The following is a 22,684-nucleotide window of genomic DNA, read 5'->3' as shown; positions in this document are numbered from 1 at the left end:
TATTTAATAAGTAAGCTCATTTGAAACTGTAAGATTACATGAGCAAATCAATGCATCAGTCTAGGAATATCTGGATAACTGCAGCTTCTGGCATTGTTCCTTTGCTACAAGAATGCAGGCATTCAGACCAATTCCTGAACATCTTAAGGGAGAAAGAAAGTTTTAAAAAAACAAAAAACAACTTTTGTCAGTCCCACTTGTTACTTTTTTTGCCTAATTCTTGAGCTTAAATTATTGGTCAAATTTAGTTGCTACACAGAAGATCTTACTGTTGCTCAGTGCCAGCCCAAAAGATGAAGAAAAAATTACTTGAGAAAATACTGAGAACTTCAAAATGATTTATTCTTCCAAAGGTACTTTAAATATTTGGTTTTCAACTCAGCTGAAGTTTCACAAGACAAATATGGAAGCAGACGTGGTAAGAACCAGTCACCCAGTGGAGATGCCTGAATTCTAGGCGCCTTGCAGGGCAGAGAGCAATGAAATGACAGTTCACCACCTATGAGAGGAAGGCTGCAGTTCTAATTAAAAGTGCATTGTCAGGCTGTGACAAACTTTAGCACATGAAAGTGTTTTGAGAGACCAGACAGAACATGTACTTTCCAGCAAGGTATTGTCCTCAAATACCAGACAAGTCCCACTCAGATTGTGCACGATAGGTAACAGAGTGCAGAAGTAAAAACAAAACATGCACACACAGGACAGTCTAATAAGAAGAAAAATAAAGAAATAGATCAAGGCCTTTCTGCTTAAGTACGTGCTGAAATACTGGAATAAACTTATTCACTCGAACAAAACTTTTCCAATGTTTGGGTATGTTCCCAGCAGGATGGCTCTGTAAGCTTGATCTGAAGTGAAAAGAGAATTTTCATGCACAAATAATGTGCTCAAGAAATAGCTCCAGGAAGATGTAGTTCAGAAGCCTGAGTAAGATAAGAGTTATCAATCTCAGTAATACTGATACTGGGGATTTTTTTAAGCCCAAATTTGCATTTCAATATTTCTCTTTCTATGCATCATGTCAGACAGGAAGATTACTGAGCTACAGAAGTTTATTTAAAAAATGCATCAGTGTGAGTAATGGAGAACAGTTTCCTCTGTAATGCTCACCTTCTGTAACTGAGCAAGTATTTGCTCCCTTATACGTCTTTTCTCTTGCTCAGCTCTCTCCCGAAGTTTGTCCCTCGCTCGTGCAATTTCAGTTTTGGTTTCCTCTCGTGCCCTCTGATAGTCTCTAAGCATCAGTTCAATCTCTGAAGGGTGCTGAATGCTTCTTCTTTTTGGTTCTTGAACTCTGTAAGGATAGGTAAGCAGGTAAAACATGCATACTTACTTGAAATCAGGTCACCTTGTGGAATGTTGTGAGAAAGTATTTTGTCAACATGAAACAAGACAATTTGCCAGAACAGCAATAAAAGAAAACCAACAAGTCTCCCTTTGCTCACTAAAGGCTGTATGAGCTTTAATCTTGGAAAACGATTCACACTGAGAGTGCAGTTGACCACTGAGATTACTCCAGCAATTGCTCCTGTTTCTAGGCTTTGTAAGACCTAAGGTTATGACTTTGGCATAACACCCACATAGTAACTGTGTGTTGGGAAGATGCTGCCTCCTGCCCAACTGCCAAGGAAGCAGAAATCATTTAGGGGACACGGTGAGGAATGAGAAAACACAATTTAAAATGATAGAGGCTTCTGCAGAACTTCATTGATATTTAATATGAAAAACTATTTGCCGTGACTTACAAGTTAGAGATGGAGCAAGATGACAAATCAGTCAAGACTCAATCTTTGGCATATGTACATAAAGCAGGTGCTGGTTGTGAACTGAAACTAGACAGAAGATTTTAATGAATGTTTCTTACAATCAGGTACATGTTTATCCTGAGACAGTTAAGCGTTCTGCCACGAGTCTCAACAAGAGCCATTAACGCACACCCATTGTGAACACATAATGATCATTGGGTTAAGAGTGAGGTTTTGAAACCCTACCTGGTATTTTCCACCACATCTCTTCTCAGCTGTTGCAGATATTCTCGGCGCCTGCTAGGGAGGTCCAGATCCCTGTAACTTGCATCCAGGGTCTGCAGCAGACTCAGATGTTTCTGAGGACTCAGACTTCGGCTCCTGTGGTATCTCTGCAGCCTTTTTTCTCTCTCCTTCCTCAAGGTCTCAATAGTCCTCATGTGTCTGTCAGGGAATCACAAGTAAAGTGACAAACTCCACCTTGCAAAGTTACATTTTCTGAGGTTGTTTTTTAGCCTTTAAAATTTAAAGTCTTAAATATTAGGTAGCTTTGTAGTATGAAAAATCAAAGAATGCAATAAAATGCACTTCCCCTGCAAACATCCTTTTCAGTCACGCACTGGCAAATAAAGAATTTTAATTCTAAAAGTCTGCTGCTTTTGAAAGGGAAAACTGAGGAAGGAGATGAACACAGCTCCTCCTAGCCATTTTACTTACAGCAACTTCCCAAACAGTTGGATAATCCACCTACTAAAATTTAGGGTAGAGATTTTTTTCCTAATTCATTTGGAATGGCATCATTGTAGGCTTGTTTTCTTTTTTCCCCCCAGTAGTCCTATGGCAGCATTTATTCAGAGAAGCATGAGATTCTTAATAAAGATGCACGAATTATTTTTATGCCACAGCAAACCTATGAAACAAATACACTGTCATGGTCACCAGACAACACATGATCACTCTCATAGTGACCAGAAGTTGTAAGAATGAGGTGACACAAAATTTGAATTACGGCAAATCCTACTCTTACCCACATTTCCTTAAATAACCCCAACATTTTCTTTGAAATCATTATTTAACTATATAACTGTAATATCGTATGTCTTCACATACTGTTCATTCAGCATGACTAAGCTATTAAGTGTTATGTACACTGTATGAAGCTGTATGTGAAGTCTATTCAAAATACTTAATACAGAACAACTTCAAGGAATTTACCTTTCATAGAGCTGCTGCTTTACTGGAACAGCCATCAGGTCATCTGCAGTTCCGCTCTGCAGAACCCTCAGCAGCGCGTCCGTTTCACCGATGCCATAGTTCAGCTTTGCCTCAGTCAGTTCCACAGTAAGGGGATGCTGGTGCAGATCCAGGTGTATACCAGACATGATCTGAGCACGCTCTCTCTGAAGTCTCTCAATCTCTCTGCTTCTGCTGCCCCAAAGCTCGGATTTCCCTTCGATTTCCACTGCTGCTTGGCTTCCAGGCTTGCTTTCTGCCTGGCTGTGCAGGTCAGTTGCACTGCCACTCAAGCTGAGTGATGAAGGCGGAGGACTGCCCTTAACACCACACCAGTTGCTAAACTTGTTGTGTATGGGTAAGTCACGAAGACTGTAGCTCCGAGGCCTGTAAGGCTTCACTAAAGTAGTACTTTTCTTCAGAGGAATTTCAGTGTCGCATTCAGTTTCAGTGATAGAATTTGTGTTGTCATTTTGTAAGGAAATTTGCACATCACTCACATCAGAGAGAAGAGAGCAACTGTTTTCGTTTTTCCACAGATCATGAAATTGTAGAGAAGCTGCTCCTACCAGAGGTTCTGAGGACTCGTTAATGTTTGCCTGACTTGAACAAGCGGCACCATGTTTTGGATTAAAAAGTAAGTCAGAATCTGGTGGTGAGTGGTTCTGAGTCAGAGCAGTATCAGAATTCCCAACATAATTCTCATGTCCAATTCCCCCAAGCACAGATCTTCCTCTCCCTGTGACATACATGCAATGAAGTGAATGTGTCAATGGACTGGGGTCTCTAACATCATCTGTTAAAAACTCCGTGCGGCCAGAGACCTCTAATGTGCTGCTGGAGTGGTACAGTCGTTTTGCACAAATTGTAGTGTGTGTGCCAACAGTGAGTCTGTGCTGCTGTTCCACAGCTTTTGAATTGTTTCCTAAAAGCTTTTTGGCTGCTTTTTTATCTAAGAAACTTCCAGATACGTTTCTTGTGTCCCTGCTGTCCCTAGCAATGCTGCATTCGCTGTCTGTTTCAGTCTGTGAAAAATTGTCCACGTGAGGTTCCATGCTGGATTGTGGACCTGATCTTTGCTTTCTCTGACTGTGAAGGGGGTTTGAAGCATCACTGGAATATCCCAAGGGTTCCTTAATAGGGCAAAAAGGCTTACTAAAGGTGTTCTGGCTTTTGGGACTAGCACTAAGAGTAAGAATAGGGGAAGAGGCCCTATCCACCAACAGAGTGTTTTTGTAACGAAGTTTTCTTTCTGCTGGAACCTCTAGCTCATTGACACTTCTTTTATCCTGAACATAAGATGATGGAGATTGAAAGGTGCTACTAGTAGGGCTGCTAACTACAGTGCATGAAGAATCATCTTGCCCTGAACTCACTGAAGAGGATGGGATGATTGAAACTCTGGCACTAGCAGGGGCAATATGCTGCTGTGTGTTTAACGTTGGTTTTTGAAAATCTAAGGTGGAGGTTCTGTGTAAGAGAGGCAGGCACATAAAGGAATCTTCCAAAATGCTGTCAAGGCTGTCATGGAAGTCAGTGTTGCCCAGATTTCTCATCTCTGTTCCTTCTTGTGATCTTTCTTCCAGAGAGAATGTTTTCTCCTTCCTTTTGGGAACCTTATCTACTGTATCTGCACCGATTCCATTGAAATCGCAGTTTACTGCTTTAGCTGGCCTCAGTTCATTTTCTGATTTTGTCTGCACTCGTTTTTCTTCATGTTTGTTTTGAGATTCTTCCAAAATCTCAGTTTGAGTGCCTATATCTGTTGTAGTCTGAGTGCAGCTATCTGATCTAGTACCAGTAGCTTTTGCACCCTCTTCAGTTCTTCTTTGGTAGATTTTGATACTCTGTTCATTATCTATAATATTTTGTTGGGAGAGGTTTCCCAGCAGCTCGGAAGTGTTCTGAATAAGCTGTGACAGATGCATGGACAGATTCTGCATGCTTGTCCAGGAAGAATGCTGCTGAAATAGATCCCTGTTTGTTTCCAGCCTTCTTGCAGAAACATCTGTGTAGCTTCTCTGATGTCTTCTCTGCCTTTTATACCTTGCTGTAGCCACTGTTTGTGTTCCCTGCTCACAGGTAATCCCCAGTGATTTTTTGGAAGACCTTTCTGACTCAGATGGATATAACAATACAATTTCATCAACCTGCACTGAAGAGTTACCAGGATGTGCAGAAGGATTCTTAAGTTTAGCAGCATCATTTTCTGGATTAGTTTCCAGCGTTTCAATGGACGCATTGCTGTACTGCTTGTTACTATCACTTGAGTACGTGGATTCAGAGCCTGGTCTGGCATTGTCCCATCCTTGAAGACCTTCAATGCTGCTTAAAGTGCTGGATAAAACTTTTGCTGTAGCATATGAACTGAGATGAGAGTGAAAAGGAGAATTTTGAGAATTCAATCCATTATCCACACTAGAACATCTTGTAACTTTACGATTATCCAGGTTTAAAGGCATTTGATGGCAAGAGACATCACTTGCACTTCCAAAAACATACTGCTTCCAGCCAATCTTGCATGATTCTTCTTGTTGCCATGGATGAATATATGGGTTGATATCACTTGAACTAAAATGCATTGCATCTTTACTGTCTTGCGAAAATAACTCCGCTCCTGGCTGGTACCCAGCTTCTACAACTCTTCCTTCACTACACTGAGCTACAGAACTGCTCTTTGAATGGATATTTTCTTTTGCACCCACAGAACTGTGAGCTGTGGGCAGTAAAGATGATGGAGAATGAACAGCACTGTCTTTTAAGGACTGGCTGCCTCGGGTTCTTGCTGCATAATTTTGTAAATTTTTCGGATCACAGTTTGCAATCTTCTTCGTTTGTGTCATTCTTTGGTGGAATCTGGGTTTAGATTTAACCTGCAGAATGTTCTTCGATTCTTGCTTTGAAAATCTTTCAATTACATGAAGATCATCTTCAGTTGGCGATGGAGGCTCCACACTCATATTTAAATCTTGTAATGATCTAGATGCGGAATATAACAAGGAATCTGCCAGAGATGAAGCTTTGAAAGTATCATCTAAATCAGAAAACACAGCTAAGGCGGGGGCTGATAGCCTATGACTTTGTAGATAAGGTCTGTGTTCAGTTTTACAGTTCTTTGCACTATGTGTAGTAGGACATGGCCTTCTGCTCCTGAATTCCACCAGTTTGGATTCTTGGGAAGGCAAACCATGGTTTGTTGGTAAAAATTTTAAGGGGGTACTTTCATTATTCATTAAAGAAAATTTCTGTCTTTCTGATCCCATTATATCATCTGTTCTTGTTGAAAAACTGTCAGCGTGAATATTGGAACCTGCATTATTATCATCTGGCACTTTCTCCGCATGTTCTGTGCAAGCTTTCTGTGCTGGAACTTTACTCCAGTGGTGTTGATCAAATTCAGTATCATTGTCAACTTGCTGACAATTACTTCCATAAACAGGTTCCACATCTACAGCAGAATTCTCATATGAAGCAGAGTTTGTGTCTGATACTGGGTAATGCTTGTTTGCTTTCGCAAGAGAAAGTAAAATAATTCCTGAAGCATGTACTGGTTCATCAAATACCACAGACTTATCAGACTGAGTGTCTTGCATTTGTAAAACAGCAAGCGGAGAATGTTTTAATATACTTGTGTGTGATCTATCACACGTGCCAGTTTCACCATGGTTTCTATCTGAAATTGGAGAAGATTCTGAAAATGCTCTCATGGATGGGTGGTTAACTTCTGCGAACGCTTGAGGAAAATCATCTTTTACTGAGTGCAGATCAGCAGAACCAGACGATGCCTGCTCAGTCAAAAAGGTGTCTTGAAGTGAGACTTCAAGCTGACTAACTGTGGGAGATTTTGAGTCATCAAGTAAACAAGCATTGAAAACGCTTATGTTTTTGGAGTTGTGAAGCAGTATATCACTTGGGGTATTTTCTGCAAAGTATGATGGAGCACACTTTGATTCTTTACTGCCAGCCTTTCCTAAGCTTTGAAAAACAGGCACTCCTGATTCTGGTAGAGTCACACTAAAAGTGTTACCGTAGCGTTCCAAGTATTCAGGCATTTTATTTTCTTTAGTGTCATCACAGTTCTGGAAAGAATCTCGAATTGGTTTCCCTTCTTGATCAGTTCCCACGGCTTCTTCAGTGATTTTATCACTCTGAGCATCTGTAGCCTCTGTAACTGCAGAACTGTCATCCTTTTCATCTCTGTTTTGTGAAGCATCAGAAAAAGCACTTAAAACAGTTGATTCACTTTCAAAGTATTTTGTTTCTTCAGAGAGAACAGTATTGTTTTTACATTTCTCTCCGCTGCTGTCAATCAGATCATTTGTAAATGATCTTGGGCTATTCAGGAGACCAGCAGAATGTTCATGAGTACAAGACTTCTTCTTGTAATCTGGAAGCCTTGCTGAAAGGGTCGAAGTGTTCTCAGAAGCAGTGATCTCTGGATAGTCTACACAGCAGTCTTTGGAAGTCTCATGTCCCTGATAACATCTTGGCTCACTCTGACATATCCTGACATCAGAAAATCTTGTATTGTCATTATTACTGCTTGTTAGAGTATAATGTGTGTTTAAGCATTTCTCTTTGTTATCACATTGTGATGAACTTCCTGAGTGAAGTTCTGTCTCAGCTGTATTAATGTTTTCAAATACATTTTGGGAAGAGATTTCCTGTAAAGAATGCCTTGTTTTCTCCCCCATGTCTTCCCTTGTTTCTTTCTCTGAAGAAGAAAGCAGGCTTGAATTATTGAAGAGCAGCTTGTCAGGCATTACAGTATCCCTTTCCTCTTGACCTTTTCCTTCTGTGGAATTAAAGCAGTCTTTCAATATTTTGTTAATCATTAAGTCTACACTGTGTTCTTCATGTGAGTTAATGTCCTCAATTGTATCTTCAGAACAGTCTAATTCTGAGGAAAATGAATTTCCTTCTGCCGCTTGCTTAAGCTCCACCATTTCAGGTTCGTGACTGCCCACTCCCCAGGGCCAAGAAAAGCTGTTCTCATTGACAGGTTGCCCAGATGCAGAACAGTCATTTGTAAATACAAAAAGGTCTTCTTCTTCTCTATTCTTTGTGGTCCTGTTTTGCAGGAAAGCTTCATTTTTACTTTGAACTTTATCAGAATGAGCATTGCTGTCTTCCTTTTTGTTGACTGTTTTAACAAGTGTACCAGTGGAGGCCTCATTCTCCATTAATGTTTCATAGTACAGAAGAACAGCTTCAGTTCCAACATTGCCACTTGATGGTTTTGTGTGACTTTTCAGAGCAGTGGGAACATCTTGAACAAGTTGGGAATTACCACTTACTTCAAGACATAAAAGGTGACTTATGGATGGACACAGGGGATCTTTAACTGAACTTTTATGGATGTTTTTTGTAGACTTCAGAGTTGCTGCTGAATTGTGCTGTTTGCTGTTATCTCCATTATTTGTAGAAAAGCTAGTAGACAGCCACTGGCTTCCTCTTAAGATTTCACTTAATCTGTTGTCATCATTACAGCTGTCTTTGCTTTCCGGAAATAATTCAGTCAGGTTTTGTAGAACAATCAGTTCTACCTCCTCCCTGTTATCTAAAAACATCTGCTTCTCCGTTTTGTCCACTGCATTCAAATGTGCTTTCTCATCAACAATTCCTGACCCTATAGCACCCTGTCCACAAATCTCAAGTCTTCTAACAACGCTTAAGTTTTCTGAAGCACCAAGCTCAGGATATTGTGTTGAACAACTCATATACATATGGCTGTTCTCTTTAATATGGAGACTTTTAGATTCTTCTTCAGGTCTGTATTGGTCATTACTAATATTATCATCAACTGAATAGTCATACACATTGATATCTTCCATAGCTGTATTTCTTGTATCTGTAGCAGAGTCCTCTGAGTCACCATCCTCATTCATTTCAAGAGGACTGTGGTGTTGTGAATCATCTACTGACAGTATGTTCTCTCCTAGTCCTGAAGGTGTGAGGTATCTTTCAGGGATCTTGAACTGGTTTAAAATTTCTTCTTTGTCACCCCCATTACAGAACATCTGATGCAGAGCTGGAGATTCTTCAGTAAATAGAACGTTTTCATCTGTGTGTATGTCTTCTTGATTCATAATAAACATTCCCTCTGTGTTTGTTGCAGTGACTTGTTCTTCGCACCCAGTCACTTCACACACATTAACCTTGTTTTCCTGGTCAGAGTCTTCGTGGGGCAAACAATGTGGCATGTAACGTTCTGTTAAATTGCTAGAATCTATTTTTTCTTCAGTTTTTTCTAAAATATTTCCTTGCCTATCTGTGATTAGTTCCGTTGTATCTATGTCCTCTGTATTAAACACATTTTCTCCTGTTCTGTTCATCTGCAAAAGCCCTTCACAAGCATCAGGTAAGCCTTGAGCATTCTGAGTAAAATCTATTCTGTGGGAATGCGTAGCTGATGGAGAGCTTTGGAGAGAAGCAGAAAGCTCTGGTGAATAAACACTGATTATTTCCTCACTTTCCTCTTTTTGGAAAAAGCTATCGGAGTGCACGAGTGCTTTCAACTCCTGACTGTGCTCTACACCGGTGCCAACTACCTGTAATTCATCTTTCTCTGCCTCTTCAAGTCTGAGGTGCAGCTTTGTATAAAACTCACACTGAACTCCAGAATCTACGATATCAGTGGGTTTCTTTGGATTCTGAGATAGACCGATGCCTTTAAAATTCTCACCACTCCTATCTGCAGTTACACTTTGGACTTTGGTTACTGGGTAGTCAGGTACACTTTCTATCTCTATTGATTTCATTTCCACTCCATTTTTTTCTGGGTTGTTTGTGCTGTTGTTTAACTTCAACAGTGTTAACTTCTTAACTTCTTCAGTGTTTGCTTTTATATTCTGATAAGGAACCACAGTTTCTTCTGGATCAGCTTCTGGGTTTCTTAAAAACTTGGATTCCTTATCTATACACAGTCTCTCCTCTTGAGAAACAGTTCCTAGTGTATCTGTGTTGTATTCAAATACTCCTCCCAATTCAGAGTTAAAATGATCTTCAACAAGCAAAATGTCCTCTGGACAGTCACTTTCAAAAAGGGCTTCTTTCTCTTCTCTTGCTTCAGTTAAGAATTTATTTGTTTCTGTTTCCAAGAGAATGGTTGCATCAGATTCCACAGAACTGTCAGTCATCTTGCACATATTGTTCTTCTCCCCTGTTGATGCTGAGGAGCTTGTCATACAAAGACGGTTGGAATGTATGACAGAACAATCTTTTGCAGCCCTGGCCTCCACAGCATGATTAGATGTAGCATCACAATCTCCTTTCACTATAGTAACATGTTCTAATAGCGTATCATAATCTTCAGTCTCAGATGCACTTTGAAAAAAATTAGCTTTTGCTGAAGTTTTGTAAAATATGCTTGAATTGGATTCTGGAAGCAAATCACCTGTGTTCTCACAAACAGCAGCAGGGAAGGACTCAGTGTCCTGCCCATTAACATTCACTGTGATATAACTTACTTCATTTACCAGTAGGTTCTTATATTTGGATGAAAACTCTTTTTCATCTACAACCTGAGAATTCAGCATACTGTGTTTTTTGCTTTCACTACTTTCTTCTCTGACACTGTCAACACACAATGTAGAATTTTCTGACATGTGTTGGGACAGGCAACTTACAGGACCGTCTGCTAGCGAATGCCCATAGGAGTAGTTGTTTGAAACAGGTTTGCTTTTAAATTCATAATGATTTAACGAAGACAAGTCTTCATCCTTTGGTTCATGTTCGTCTTTCTCTCTGAGTGAAGGCTCCTCTGACACAATCTCTGATAGGCTATCTGTGCTTGTTTCCATGCAGATTTTCTCTTTTTCACACATCTCTATTGGTGTTGCACTGTAAGCAATAACTAAAGGGTTACATCTATATGTTATCTTCTGTAAGGAAAAATCTGTGTTTTCAGTTGCTGCTTCTGCAGGTATTTGTTCATAATCTGTATCTTGCATTGCTTCCATGTTACTCTCCCTAGATCTGAGGAGACCTTGCACAACAGTTGATTTTGCTCCTTGTCCAGCCAATACTTGATGCTCATGAGAGCTTCCTGGGGAGCACTTATTTGTTAAGTCATTGAGAAAAAAACTTTCATCACAACACGCTGGTGCTTCCCTTCTTGGAAAAAGCTGCACACAGTTTCCAAAATGTACTTGTTGTACTTCTGAAGCCTGTGCTGAGACTACATTATAGGCAAGTTCTGTAGAGGATCCAGCAGTAGATGCACCGACAGATGTACTGCCAGTGGCTGAATCTGTTACCTTTGATTCTATTGTCGAGTTATTGCAGTCATCATCTAGGTCATCTTTTTCAATAGTTCTGAGGAAACTGTCTTCTAAATCTGCTTCTACACAGCTGTTTCTCTGCTCCAAAATGTGCACAGGCAACACAGAAACAAAAGGTGGCTTTTTCCGTTTGTGATCTTCTATTGGTTCTAGGTGAGTTGTAGGGAGAGAATCCTCCTCTTTTCTGGGTATAGGTGACAAGCATTCTGCAGTGGAGAAGTTTTCCAAACAGCTGAACGCTTGTGTGCATTCAGTGGTAGACCTGTAAGTGGATGATTCATTTATTTGTTCTTGTTCAGGATGATTTGCCCTTGAATGTTCATAATAATCAGGTTTTACTGAAATATGAACAAAAGAAGAGCTTGGTCCTAATGAACTTACAAATGTGGATGTTATGTCTTGAGATTCCAAGGAAGAATTTTCATCTGTGTTTGTACATTCCTCATTCTCAAAACCTCCACTTGCAGCTGTTGTTTCAGGTAAAGGTACTTCTGATGTGTCAGAGGAGAAACTTGTGTTTATTTCTTTTATACCAAGTGGTAAATGAGTAATGCTGTTTATCTGCTTAGAGCCAGAAACAAAAGAAACTTCAGCAGCTGACTGCTTTAGATCGTCTTTCTTCAGCCAACCCGTTGGTTTGCTCAAAGAATAGAAATGAGCATCTTGAAATTCTAGATGCTCATGGGAAGAAGGTGCTGTTATTCTGGGGCTGCTGATTTCAACCTTTGAGTCATAGGATGACCAAGCATCAGTTGTAAGCAAAGGATTCCCACTTGCATAATAGAGTCTTCTATCAAATGACCTTTCTTGTGCTGCAAAAGAGACCTTTGCATCCTCCAGAAACTGCTTGCAAGCATTATTGGAAGCAGGTTGTTGCTTAGTGTCCAAATAGAAGGAACTAGTCAGCTTCAGATTGTAATTTGTCCCTTCTGGATCTCTACTGCAGATTTTGGACTCGTGGTCTCCCTCAGTCTGTACAGTTGGTGGTCTCGGAGTTTGTAACTTCCAAAAAATCTCTGCTGGGACTTCATCAGATGAATCAGATTTGGATTCTTCTACTGGATCTTCTGTTGGCACCTCTTCTCCATCACCCAAGCTGTCCAGAGAAAAGCTTCTTTCAGCCTCTCCCAGTCTCCTACGCAATGTGTGCGATGTCACTAAAGATGAAACACGGTGTTCAGATCTGCTTTTGTAAAGCTTAGCTGGCTGGCGGTGGGCCTTTAATTTCTGAAATTGGCTTTTATTTTGCCTTTTGGCTTTATTTTCCTTTTCTACTAGAGAATCTTGTGACATTTGACTGTCATCACTCTCAGAATCTTCTGGGTTGGCAAGACATTTATTTCTGTGGACATCATCTTGCTTCAGCTTCTCTGTGAAAGCTTTTGCATAAGCGCAGGAGAGTGAATCTACAGAGTAGGTACTGTCAGTATCAGAAATCTCATTTTCCTCATCTTCTTGCCAGTTCCCAAGCACATCTGTGGCTGTTTTAGAGATTCCAGCACTTAACAGCTCAGCACTATGCCATTTTTTTTCTACATAAGAGAGAGGTGCCTGTGTGTTCATCTTAGTGAGATTTCCTACTGACGTTGCCACCATCAGAAATTCTTGATGTTCCACTGATGAGTTCTCTTGACTTTGTAAGGCTGAGGTGGGCTCTGTCTTCAGATTCTTGGCTGCTTGGTTTGGATGTGGGGATGGCAGGTTTCCATAAACCACTGCTGTCTTTATTTTGTTAACAACATTTTCTGGGGAAGAACTATGGCCTTTTGCATTGATATCCATTCTAGTCTTTTTATTGGATACCTGAGCTCTGGTTTGTTCTAGACAGCTATTTGCAGGCTGACTTAAATCTCCTAGCACCTTTGTTTTTGTCATTCTTGTCCCTGTAATAAAGGTTTCAGGCTCATTTTTCTCCTTACAATGATCAGGAGAGGAGCCTTTAGAGGTCTGTTTTTGACATCCAGCCTGCCCTGGGCTGTCACCCAACTTTTCCATTTTTTGATCATTTTTATCAGTATGAGCCATGACAGCTGAATCATTAGAGTCCCTTTCTGCTCCTTTTTTATTTCCAAATGAAGATACTTTTTGTTTTTCAGATAGATGCATCTGTACTAAAAAGGAGATACCTTTTTTATCATTAAGGTCATTGCTCCTGGAAAAGTCTTTAAGTTTTCTGTAACAGTATTCCACAGATGAAAGCTTCCCTGGTGTATTGCCTTCAGAGCATTGATCAATATTTGACGAGGTAGATAACTTTGAGATTGTTTCCCCATTCAACAAGCAGCTGTGGAAATAAAGAAATAAAGCTCAATACTCGCTTAAATAACATGCTTAATGTTTCCATACTAGCAACATCTAGCAGTTAACAGTAATGACATGTGAAGCAACAACCTTAACAACAAATTAATGCCTTGATGCTAAGTTGTACAGCTTGGTATTTAATCTCCACAGTCTCAAGTAGCTGCAAGTGTTAATTAAAAACAAAAGATGATTTAAGTCACAGAAATTCACTTTGCAGACTTAGGCCATTTCCTGCCTCTGGAGCCATGCCTTAACACACATGCTACCACCTGGACATTTTAGTACTGTGTAGTGCTGCATTTGGCTTGAGAAGGTTATCCAGTGTCAAAGTCCAAGGCAGAATCATCCTAGTAGAAGTATTCTGAAGAAATAGTTTGACCCTAATCACAATAAAATAATGCAGAAACAAATATTGACCAGCAACACGAAGAAGGTAAGAACAAAGTTGAACAAGCTCTGGAAAGCAATCACAATGAGGTAAAAAGTGCAGAAGGGATTGACGGAGGAAGGAAAGAAACAGCAAGACCATGTCAGATAAGGAGGTCTCTGTATAAATCCAAGGAGAGCAGCAAACAGCTCCAGTGTGACATACCATATACTAAGTGATATCACATGTTTTAAAAACTGTTTCAGTAAGCTAAAAGGCATTCTGGATTATAGGTAGCCAGTGAAAATACCATGAATTTAATTTATATTTGGCAGTTCAGAGGAATTGGTAGATGCTGACTCACCTGGGCACCTGGGGCAGATGGAGGTTACAGAATGAATGCTGACCGTGCAGCGAGTAACTTGAACCCAGTGACCTCCTCCTCTTCTGTAACTGGTGATCCACAGAGGCATGTACTACAGTATTTTCATTTGGGATGTGAGGTTGTTTCGCATGAACTTCACTGAGCCAGCAGTTTGCTTCCAGCTGCTCTAAGTTCTGCTTAGCTTCCAATAACTTCTGCTTCTTGACTATTCTTTCCAGCTGGAATTTGACCTTTTTACGTCTTATGTTTCTTTCTGCCTTTTTTAAGGAGCACCTTCGCAAGAGCTCCAGCTGCACCAATCTCTTCTTGTTCTGTTGTAGCAGCGAAGGAGAGATCTCCAGACCAAGGCTGCTCTGTACCTCAGCCTCTGCGTACAGCGTAGATTCTGTTTGCACTGCAAATTCCCTCTGCTGTTGCTGAAGGGCAGCTAGTTGGTTACTCTCATTTATAAGCCACTGTTGGTCTGTAAACAAAATGATTGAAAGATAGTAAAAATCATAGAGAAAACATTGTTCATTAATTTAATTAACCTTGAGAACTTCTTTAAGAGCAGAATTGCTATGTAGAACACTTTGTAAATGCCTGGTGGGAACCCACGTACCTTGCATATGAGCACTTTAGCATGCAGTGTGCTTGAAATGTGAAATGTATCAAAAACACTCGTGACAAGGATGCAAGTGAAATCGACACAACCATTTGTTATCAGGATGAACACATCCCAAAAAGACAAACTCATATCACCTGTCGGTGCATATTTTTTCATAAAATGGGGAGTCTGCTCCCAAAGAGAATCAGATTCTCCCATTTTATGGACTTTCCCCAAGTTTCACAAATGCTAAATATGCTTTTCTAACAAACCAACTGATTAGCATTATTTTATAAGAGTATATTACATATGTTTATATTCTTAATCTTTTTCTAAATTGGCAGGTGAGAGTGTCCCTGTAATAGACCTGAAAGTTCTAAGGTGCCAATTAATGTCTGCTCACAAACTTGCCTCTGTCAGGAGCTGAGGAAAAGAGGGTGCAAATAAGGCAAAAGAACTCCAGTGGGCTGCCAAGCAAAGAATTATATTTGGCTGCAAAAACTGCCTGTCTGGCTAAGCTTCATATGCGCACAGCTGAATAGTGGAACTAGACAGGAGCAGAGAACAGGTCTTGCTTCAAGAAAGATGTTTTGGAGAAGCTCTGTACTGCCTGCGTACATTAAGTCATTAGTTTCTGTTCCATTGAATCTCCCATAAACATGTATCACAACACATCTTCATAGGTGAATCAGGTCTCTCCCTAACTAACAGTTACTAACAAGAGGCCACAGAACAAATCAAAAGATGCAGGAAAAAGTGAGAAAAAAGGGTATATTAGGCTCCCATTGAGACAAACAAAGAAACCAGTATCAATGAAATCTGAATTCAAAGTGATCCTTGGCAGTTAGAGAGCAAGATTTTCACTGAGCTTTTGAAAGATCCTTTATCTTCAGAAATTCTGTGATTTCTAAATATTTCAAGCTTTCCATGGTATAGTTAGCATAGAGCTGAAGTTTGTGTCAAACCAATAACACCAGTATCTTACCTAGGAGCACATTTTTTACTCAGAGGGTGGTGAGGCACTGGAACAAGCTGCCTAGACAGCTGTTTTTGCCCAGACAGAGGCATTTGAGGCCAGATTGAATGGAGCCCTGACAGCCTGATCTAGTTGGTGGATGGGAACCCTGTCTGTGGCTGGGGGGTTGAAATGAGGTTCTTTAAGGTCCCTTTCAATCCAATCCATTCTATGCAGCACAGAAAAACGGAAAGAAAAATATAAAATACAACAGAAGATTCTGTCTACGCTGATGCAAAGGAGAATTGTACCGCAGATGCAATCAGAGCTAAACTAGTGAGAAACAGGATGGGGAGTAACTGGGGAGATGAGAGGCTTGGTGCCACGGGAGGAGCAACGTGCTGGTGCTGTCTATCCCAGTCAAGACCTGTAGAACTAATTAAACGGTGCTGCTGGTGCTCTGCAAAGATAATCAAAGCTTTATAATTGTTCTCAAAGGAGAGATAATTATAGGAGAAAATTAGTACTGTGCTGTAAAAAACAACAGCAACAACAACAAAACCAACAAAATTACAACAAAAACTTCCACCACAATACGAAGCCTAACTAGGACAAAAAACATTAAGAGGATGAAAGAATGCAATTACAGAAGGAAAGTGAGAGAGAGGCAGGTACTTACTTTCTAGGATCTGCTGGTTGATGAGGGCTTGGTCATTTTCCAGTTCTCTCTCTGCTTTGACCTGTCCTCTGAGGATCTGCTGCTTTAAATCCTCAACATAGAGCTGCTGCTGTTGGATTTGTTTTCTGTGGAAAGCTTCCTGCTCTTTCAGTTTCTTCTTGTACTCTTCATGCACAGTGTCTATGTCTATGCTGTTAGAAATGTTGACAGTGAATTTAAACAAGAAAAAAATACCAAGCATTTGTAACACAACGTGTCATCTTACTAAAGGGAGACAACTTATTAAAGGGAGACAACATTTAGGATACTGCTTTGTTCAGTAAGGGTGCATTACACAAAGAACTCATGGTGGTAGAGAGTATATGCACATCACAGCAGGCTACAGTCCTGGAAGTGTCAGAAATGCCAGCTTTCCCCTTGAAAATGGTGATGGTGAAACTGAAAATTCCATCGCCAGAAAGATAGCAGTAAAAACAAGAAAAAGAAATGAAAAGCCTTTTTTTTTTCCCCCTTACAGATCAAAAATCTTAAACCTGGAAAGAATTACAGGAATTGCTGAGATTACATTGAACATCTCTGGCAGCACAAAGGAAAGAACCCAATCACCCAACTCTCTCCTGTATGCAACCAGTACAGGTTACTGCATCTATACCTGAAGTAAAACAGTGATCAGAAGTCACTATCCTGTAAACAGCTCCACGCAGTCCCTCCACGTGGCCTGTTTCCTGACTGCACCAAATGTCATGTTGTTTGTAAAATCACTGTCAAGGTCAACGAGCATCTGACCTTTGCTACATCAGAATTTGTCATCTACAACCATTAGCATGTGTTTGAAGCAGCTATTTCTACAGCAACAACTTATGTACCAGATTAGCAGACAGAGCAGGTGAAGCAAGTAGCTAAATTCTACACATCTGATGGAGTCCCTCTAGATTGAACATCCATTTTCACTTTCTTAGGAAGCAGCAGGAAAACCTGACTACATAAAAGACCTGAGATTCTCAATAATTGAAAATACTACTGATCCTTTTTCATTCACCTGAGCAAAACAGAATTCAGTTTGTTTTTGATGTTTATGTAAACATAATGCAGATGAGAATAACAGAAGAGAAGCATGTACTGTTCAGTTACTTGGCATGGTGCAAGCAAACTGAGTACAAGTTTTGTCCCTTCCATGTTCTAATTTTTTGAGTCTATTTGAGACCTACAGAAACAAATTACAATAGGGGGCTCCAAGACCTGTTTGTATTTGACTTGACTGCTAAGATTTCAATGATCATTCACGTGTACTTATTTCTATTTAATAAATGGTGATTGAACTCCAGAAAATAGGACTGGATTCCCTGGTTTCTTATTCACCTGAAGTGAGTTTAAATACACAACTTCACTGCTTCACTGAAAGACTCCTATGACCATTTCATACGCAAGCTGTTCGATTGTTTGTAGTGACATCAGCTACTGGGGGACAAATGCAGAGGTTAAAGGTAGGCTGGTTAACTAAAAAAGAATCACTTTTTGAGTATGAAACAAATCTGAAGAGTCTCATTTTGGAAAAGCTCCCACAGTTTTAACTGTAACTTTGAGGGAAGTTTTCAACAAATGAGGCTTCCAGGTTATGTCACGTTTTTTCCAAGGGAAATGTAATGGAGCAGCAGTATAATTGAGCTTATTATGCTGCTACTGCAATAGATAATGTCAATGATTTTGGAGCAGTTATATCACCTCTGTACTTTCATGCACTTACATTGCAAGGTCTTGAGGGCAAGGACTACTTATGCACTTCTTAGCTCAAGAGAGCTTTTATGTCAGCTGAAGCCTCCTCTTGCAAATGTATTAAAAGCAATAAACGTTTATAGCAATTGCAAACGTAAAGTCTCTGCAAAATACTGATGGTGGAAGAGACTTTAGTCTGTTTTGCTGACATATACAGGCTCTTATTTCTGTGGTGGCAGCACATCTGGAATATCTGAGACCTTAAGTGCATGGCCTTGGGAAAGTCACTTAGTTTGAGACACATGCAAAAGAAACAAAGTACATTCATCCAAGAAGAGCAAGGAGGGTCCATTAACCACATCAAACATCAGAAAGCTCAGCATTAGAAGAGATGAATTCTATTTGTTTAACATTATCAGCAGTATTCTGTATGGGACTGAGGAAACAGAATAAGTTATGGCCAATAATGCTGAAAAGCAGTTTGTTAAGAAAAGGCCAGACAAAGAACTCTTGTTCTGCACCTACTTAGTAAAACAAGATAAAATTCCTTTTAGGAAAATGCATTATGTTCTAAGACCTCAAAAAATGCTTGCAGAGGAAGTTAAATAACATCTGTTTACATCTGGGAGAGGGTAAAAAGCTCATACTTTCCAACAATGCTGAAGCCAACTCCCAGCCATACATTAGAATGAGCTGGAGAATAAGCAGTGCAAACAATGGACACAGAAGCGTGATGTTTGCTGTTCTCAGCAGCACTAGCATATTCCCTCGTGGAGATGTTAATAGCTTTTTTGCTGATCTAACATGAAACTGTAAGATCTGTTCCAGCAGGCACATGTGTTTGCACATAAAGCAGAACACCATGCAGGCCAAACGAATGTTATTGCTTACAGCTCCACACTATGACTGCACCCTGTGAGGGCAAAGAGTACACAGGCATAGCCACATTTTGCTTTAAACCTTGGAAAAGAAACACATCACAGCAACCATCACAGTATTATTGCTGCCTTGTCTCGGTGAGGTGGCTGATGGGCTCTATATAAGGTGAAAGTTTCTGTAATGAAAGGTGGTTTGATCAACTCACCACTGCTGAGGGTATATATACAAATTGCTGTTCTGCTGCTGTTTCTGTGCCCCTTTGCCTCATCTCCTATCTCCTAATATTTAACAGTAAAAACAAAAGCCAGGCAGGTTAGTAAGGACAGCTCCGAATACAGGAGACTGAACATCAAAAAGCTTCTTACTAAGTTGCTTTTTAAAAATAGCTTTCTCAAGCAAGAGAAAAAGGTAATGAAAATTCATGCACAGCCACTTACATAACACAGGTATTATGGCAGAAGAGGGAATGCTTTTCTTCTGCTTGTGAGATACTGACCATGAGAGCAAAATGACTGGCTGGTTCAGGCTGGAGATACAGACCTATCTCTCAGGAACTGCTGATACCAAGACCATGAATTGAGAATGCTCCCTTTCTGCTGCTGAATACGCTATGTCACATCAACACATCCTTGCTAGTTTGTAGAAATCATACCATAAATTAAACTCAAAACCGAGATGACAGTGGCCCCAAAAGAAAATGACAGATTCACACCCACTCAGGGGCTAAATCAGCCAGTGGATAATTTGCAAAAGAGTTCTTATAGCAGGTATTTGAGTGACTAAATTAAAAACCAATTCAATTAGCATAAGAATATAACATTCTGAAACAGACAAAAATATCAGTCATTTCTTTAATCTAAAGTATCTTAACTAATAATATACTATTAAATGTAGACCTGAAATACAGGAATCCTATGAAACAGCAATCAAGAACAGATCAATTTCTGCTATTGCTTGTATTCCTTCCTTCCCACAGCCACCTTCCCCCCCAGTACAGCTCTAGCAGGAGATAATATAACCCCAGCATAAACATTAAGACAAACAGTTTCATATCAAGACAAAGGTAACAAAATCCTCATTTCACAGGACGTGGATACTCTGGCATTCAGCATTAAAAATAAATGCAACGCTACATAATATTTCATAAAAGCATGCAGATTTCTGGGTATACCAAATGCATCAAGAAGTGTCAACAGTTACCCCTCCCACCAAGTAAACCTTTAAAAACAGGAATTAAAATTACAACAAGAAAGACAGCAATCTTAAAATAAGGATAACAAATTACTGTGAAAATCTTCATATTATACCCATGTTGCCGGGTTGTTTTTCCGTCTCATTTTTCTCTCCACAAAGTTTGCATGACGCATGCTAAATGAACCATCCGTAAATCCACTTTTTTTTCCAGCCTGTTTTGTCGTCAGCTCTCCGGGATCCTATTCTGCAATTCTCCTCCCCTCTTCCCCCAAACACTTCTACTGCTGTTGCAGAGGCTGGCGGCTCCTACAGCATAATGCAGCTTTCAGTAACTATGGCAGCGGTAGCTCTGCGCTGAGGCAGAATGCTTTCTGCAACAAAATCCTACAGCTCAGCTAGAGAAACTCAAGTGAAAAGAAAAAGGAAAATGCAAGGAATACTTGCTAAAAGCTGAGATTTGCCATTTTCCTAATGAAATCACCAGTCAGGTTAGCAGGTTAGTCCTTCTGTCTGCCTGATGTTCAAGTCTGTCTTTCTTTTACTAATGATTTTTTTCCAGAGGAAGAAGAGTTAATAATAAAGCAGGCAAAAAAGATGTTGGCAAGGCATTTTGCACATTTGCAAATCCCAGCACTGCGAGCAATCACAAGTCAGGGTTACAGCCTATCCTCTGATACACATTCCCCCCTGCTCTATCCTCTCCTCCTCCCTCTACACGTGTCCAATCCAGGGCCCTTCCCGCGGGGTCTCAGTATCACACAGCAGCAAGCATCACACAGCACAGGACTGGCAAAGACTGTATACATTTGCTTCTGCCTATCACTGTGCTCAGACCTCTCCCTCCACCTCCATAAAGCAAAAGGAAAAATGATGAAGGAGCTCTGAAGCAATGCTGCTCACACAATTCAAAGCAAAAGTTGGGGGGTGAGGGGCAGGAGATGGAAATGAGAAATCAGTAACAACTGCCAGCAGTCAGAAGTCTTTGGAAATAAGGGACATTTAGAAACATGCACAAAGGAATCCCCTTTGAAGAAAGCCACCACCAGATAAAATATCACTCAGATTTTTGGTTGGCAGGTTTGCTCACAGGTTTGTTTTGTTTCTTTTTTTTTTTTAGCTCTCTCACAAAGAAACTTCTTCTTGCTTCACTTAATCCCCAAAGTGACAGAAAGGTAATGACTTAGTTAAGGCAATCCTTTAAAGATGCTTCTAAAATAGACCTGCCTTTGGCAAGAAGTCACAAGCGCAAGACACAGACACACTCCATTAAAGGTCATTGCTGCATTGCTAAGTTCCAATTCAGCTGTAACTACATTCTACCACAAATCTTTCCTTTCTGATTTCTGTTTTATATAGAATCAGTTCCCCTACTAGACCACTATTTTGCTGCAAGTTACAGTCAATTTCTTTGTGAAATATTTGAGTAAGGGTTGCAAAAGGCTTCTTTAATTTGCATCTGTAGAGCACTTGGAAATTCTCAAGTGTAAGCTGTTAGTAAGAACACTGACATGATTTCTGCAATACCAAGAGGATATTTTAAACGTACTGTGGTAGCATGAGAATTCTGTTGTGTTCCCCAGTATCGGATGCTTTATTTAGAGATGCTCTTTCCTGTCTTGTTTAGTAACATTTTCCACATTCTTATGCTTTGTTTTGGTCTTGCATTTTCAGTAGCCATTTTCCAAGCAGTTACTATTCTCTATGTACTGCTGCATTACTGGACTCTAATGAAATAAATCCTGTGGTTTTTTAGTTTGTTTTGTATCCAGAACAGAAGGAGAATTAGAGTTACACTTACACGTACTTCATTTTTAAGGGATAAAGGCAAAATAGGAGCAAGAACTTTGTTATCTATACGTATGCAATGTGTGATTACATATGTCATGTGATCATAGTTGTCAGCCACAAACTTTCCACATGTCTGCTTGCTGACAGTGAGCATCAAAAATGTGAAGTGCAGGGACTCTTATGAGTAGATTATATGAGGAAGCAGCCAAGTAACAAGTACAACGAATCCTATCAATTTTCAAGCTTAAGGTTTTAATATTTGGGCTTAACAGTAAAAAAATGTTCTTTCTCGTTTTTGAAAATATATTAAGGTACATTTAGAGCTTGAACTGATAATTCTTGTTTGGACACTTCCACGAAGCCATTTTCTTCTCACCAGCAGAGAACTCAATTAGCCTGAAGACATTTTTATGTACTAATGGAAATTTACAGTACCTGCTATGGACATCAAATTTATTGTAAATCCCACAGTGGTTGTGGCTTTAAAATACAGCCTGCATGCTTATAATTCAGCTGCAAGTAGAGATTCTTGTTTCAATGTGATAAAGTCAAATTAAAGCTTAGAGCCTAGTCTGCT

General features: G+C 40.0%; 2 protein-coding genes across 10 annotated transcripts in view; one reads left to right on the top strand and one right to left on the bottom strand.

Annotated features, from left to right (window-relative positions):
• The window catches only part of CDAN1 (codanin 1), a 53,407-nt gene extending 35,543 nt beyond the window's left edge, over positions 1-17,864 (top strand). For all 7 annotated transcript variants that reach the window (XM_032445059.1, XM_015864683.2, XM_032445058.1 and 4 more), the window contains 2 exons: positions 3,518-3,615; positions 17,051-17,864. The gene's annotated coding sequence lies outside the window, so the exon portion shown is untranslated. The remainder of the gene's footprint in view (positions 1-3,517; positions 3,616-17,050) is intronic.
• The window catches only part of STARD9 (StAR related lipid transfer domain containing 9), a 90,408-nt gene that overhangs the window by 7,838 nt on the left and 59,886 nt on the right, over positions 1-22,684 (bottom strand). For 2 of the 3 annotated variants that reach the window (XM_015864679.2, XM_015864680.2), the window contains exons 22-26: positions 16,534-16,724; positions 14,293-14,776; positions 2,961-13,544; positions 1,992-2,189; positions 1,111-1,294 (exon numbers count right to left, since the gene is read on the bottom strand). In XM_015864679.2, the coding sequence (XP_015720165.1) occupies positions 1,111-1,294; positions 1,992-2,189; positions 2,961-13,544; positions 14,293-14,776; positions 16,534-16,724 (11,641 nt within the window). The remainder of the gene's footprint in view (positions 1-1,110; positions 1,295-1,991; positions 2,190-2,960; positions 13,545-14,292; positions 14,777-16,533; positions 16,725-22,684) is intronic. The other variant, XM_032445053.1, reaches the window with a different exon arrangement.

Source organism: Coturnix japonica, chromosome 5 (assembly GCF_001577835.2).
Source record: "Coturnix japonica isolate 7356 chromosome 5, Coturnix japonica 2.1, whole genome shotgun sequence".
Taxonomy (NCBI): domain Eukaryota; kingdom Metazoa; phylum Chordata; class Aves; order Galliformes; family Phasianidae; genus Coturnix; species Coturnix japonica.
Note: the sequence above shows the minus strand (reverse complement) of the source record. Positions and strands in the feature narration are given on the sequence as shown.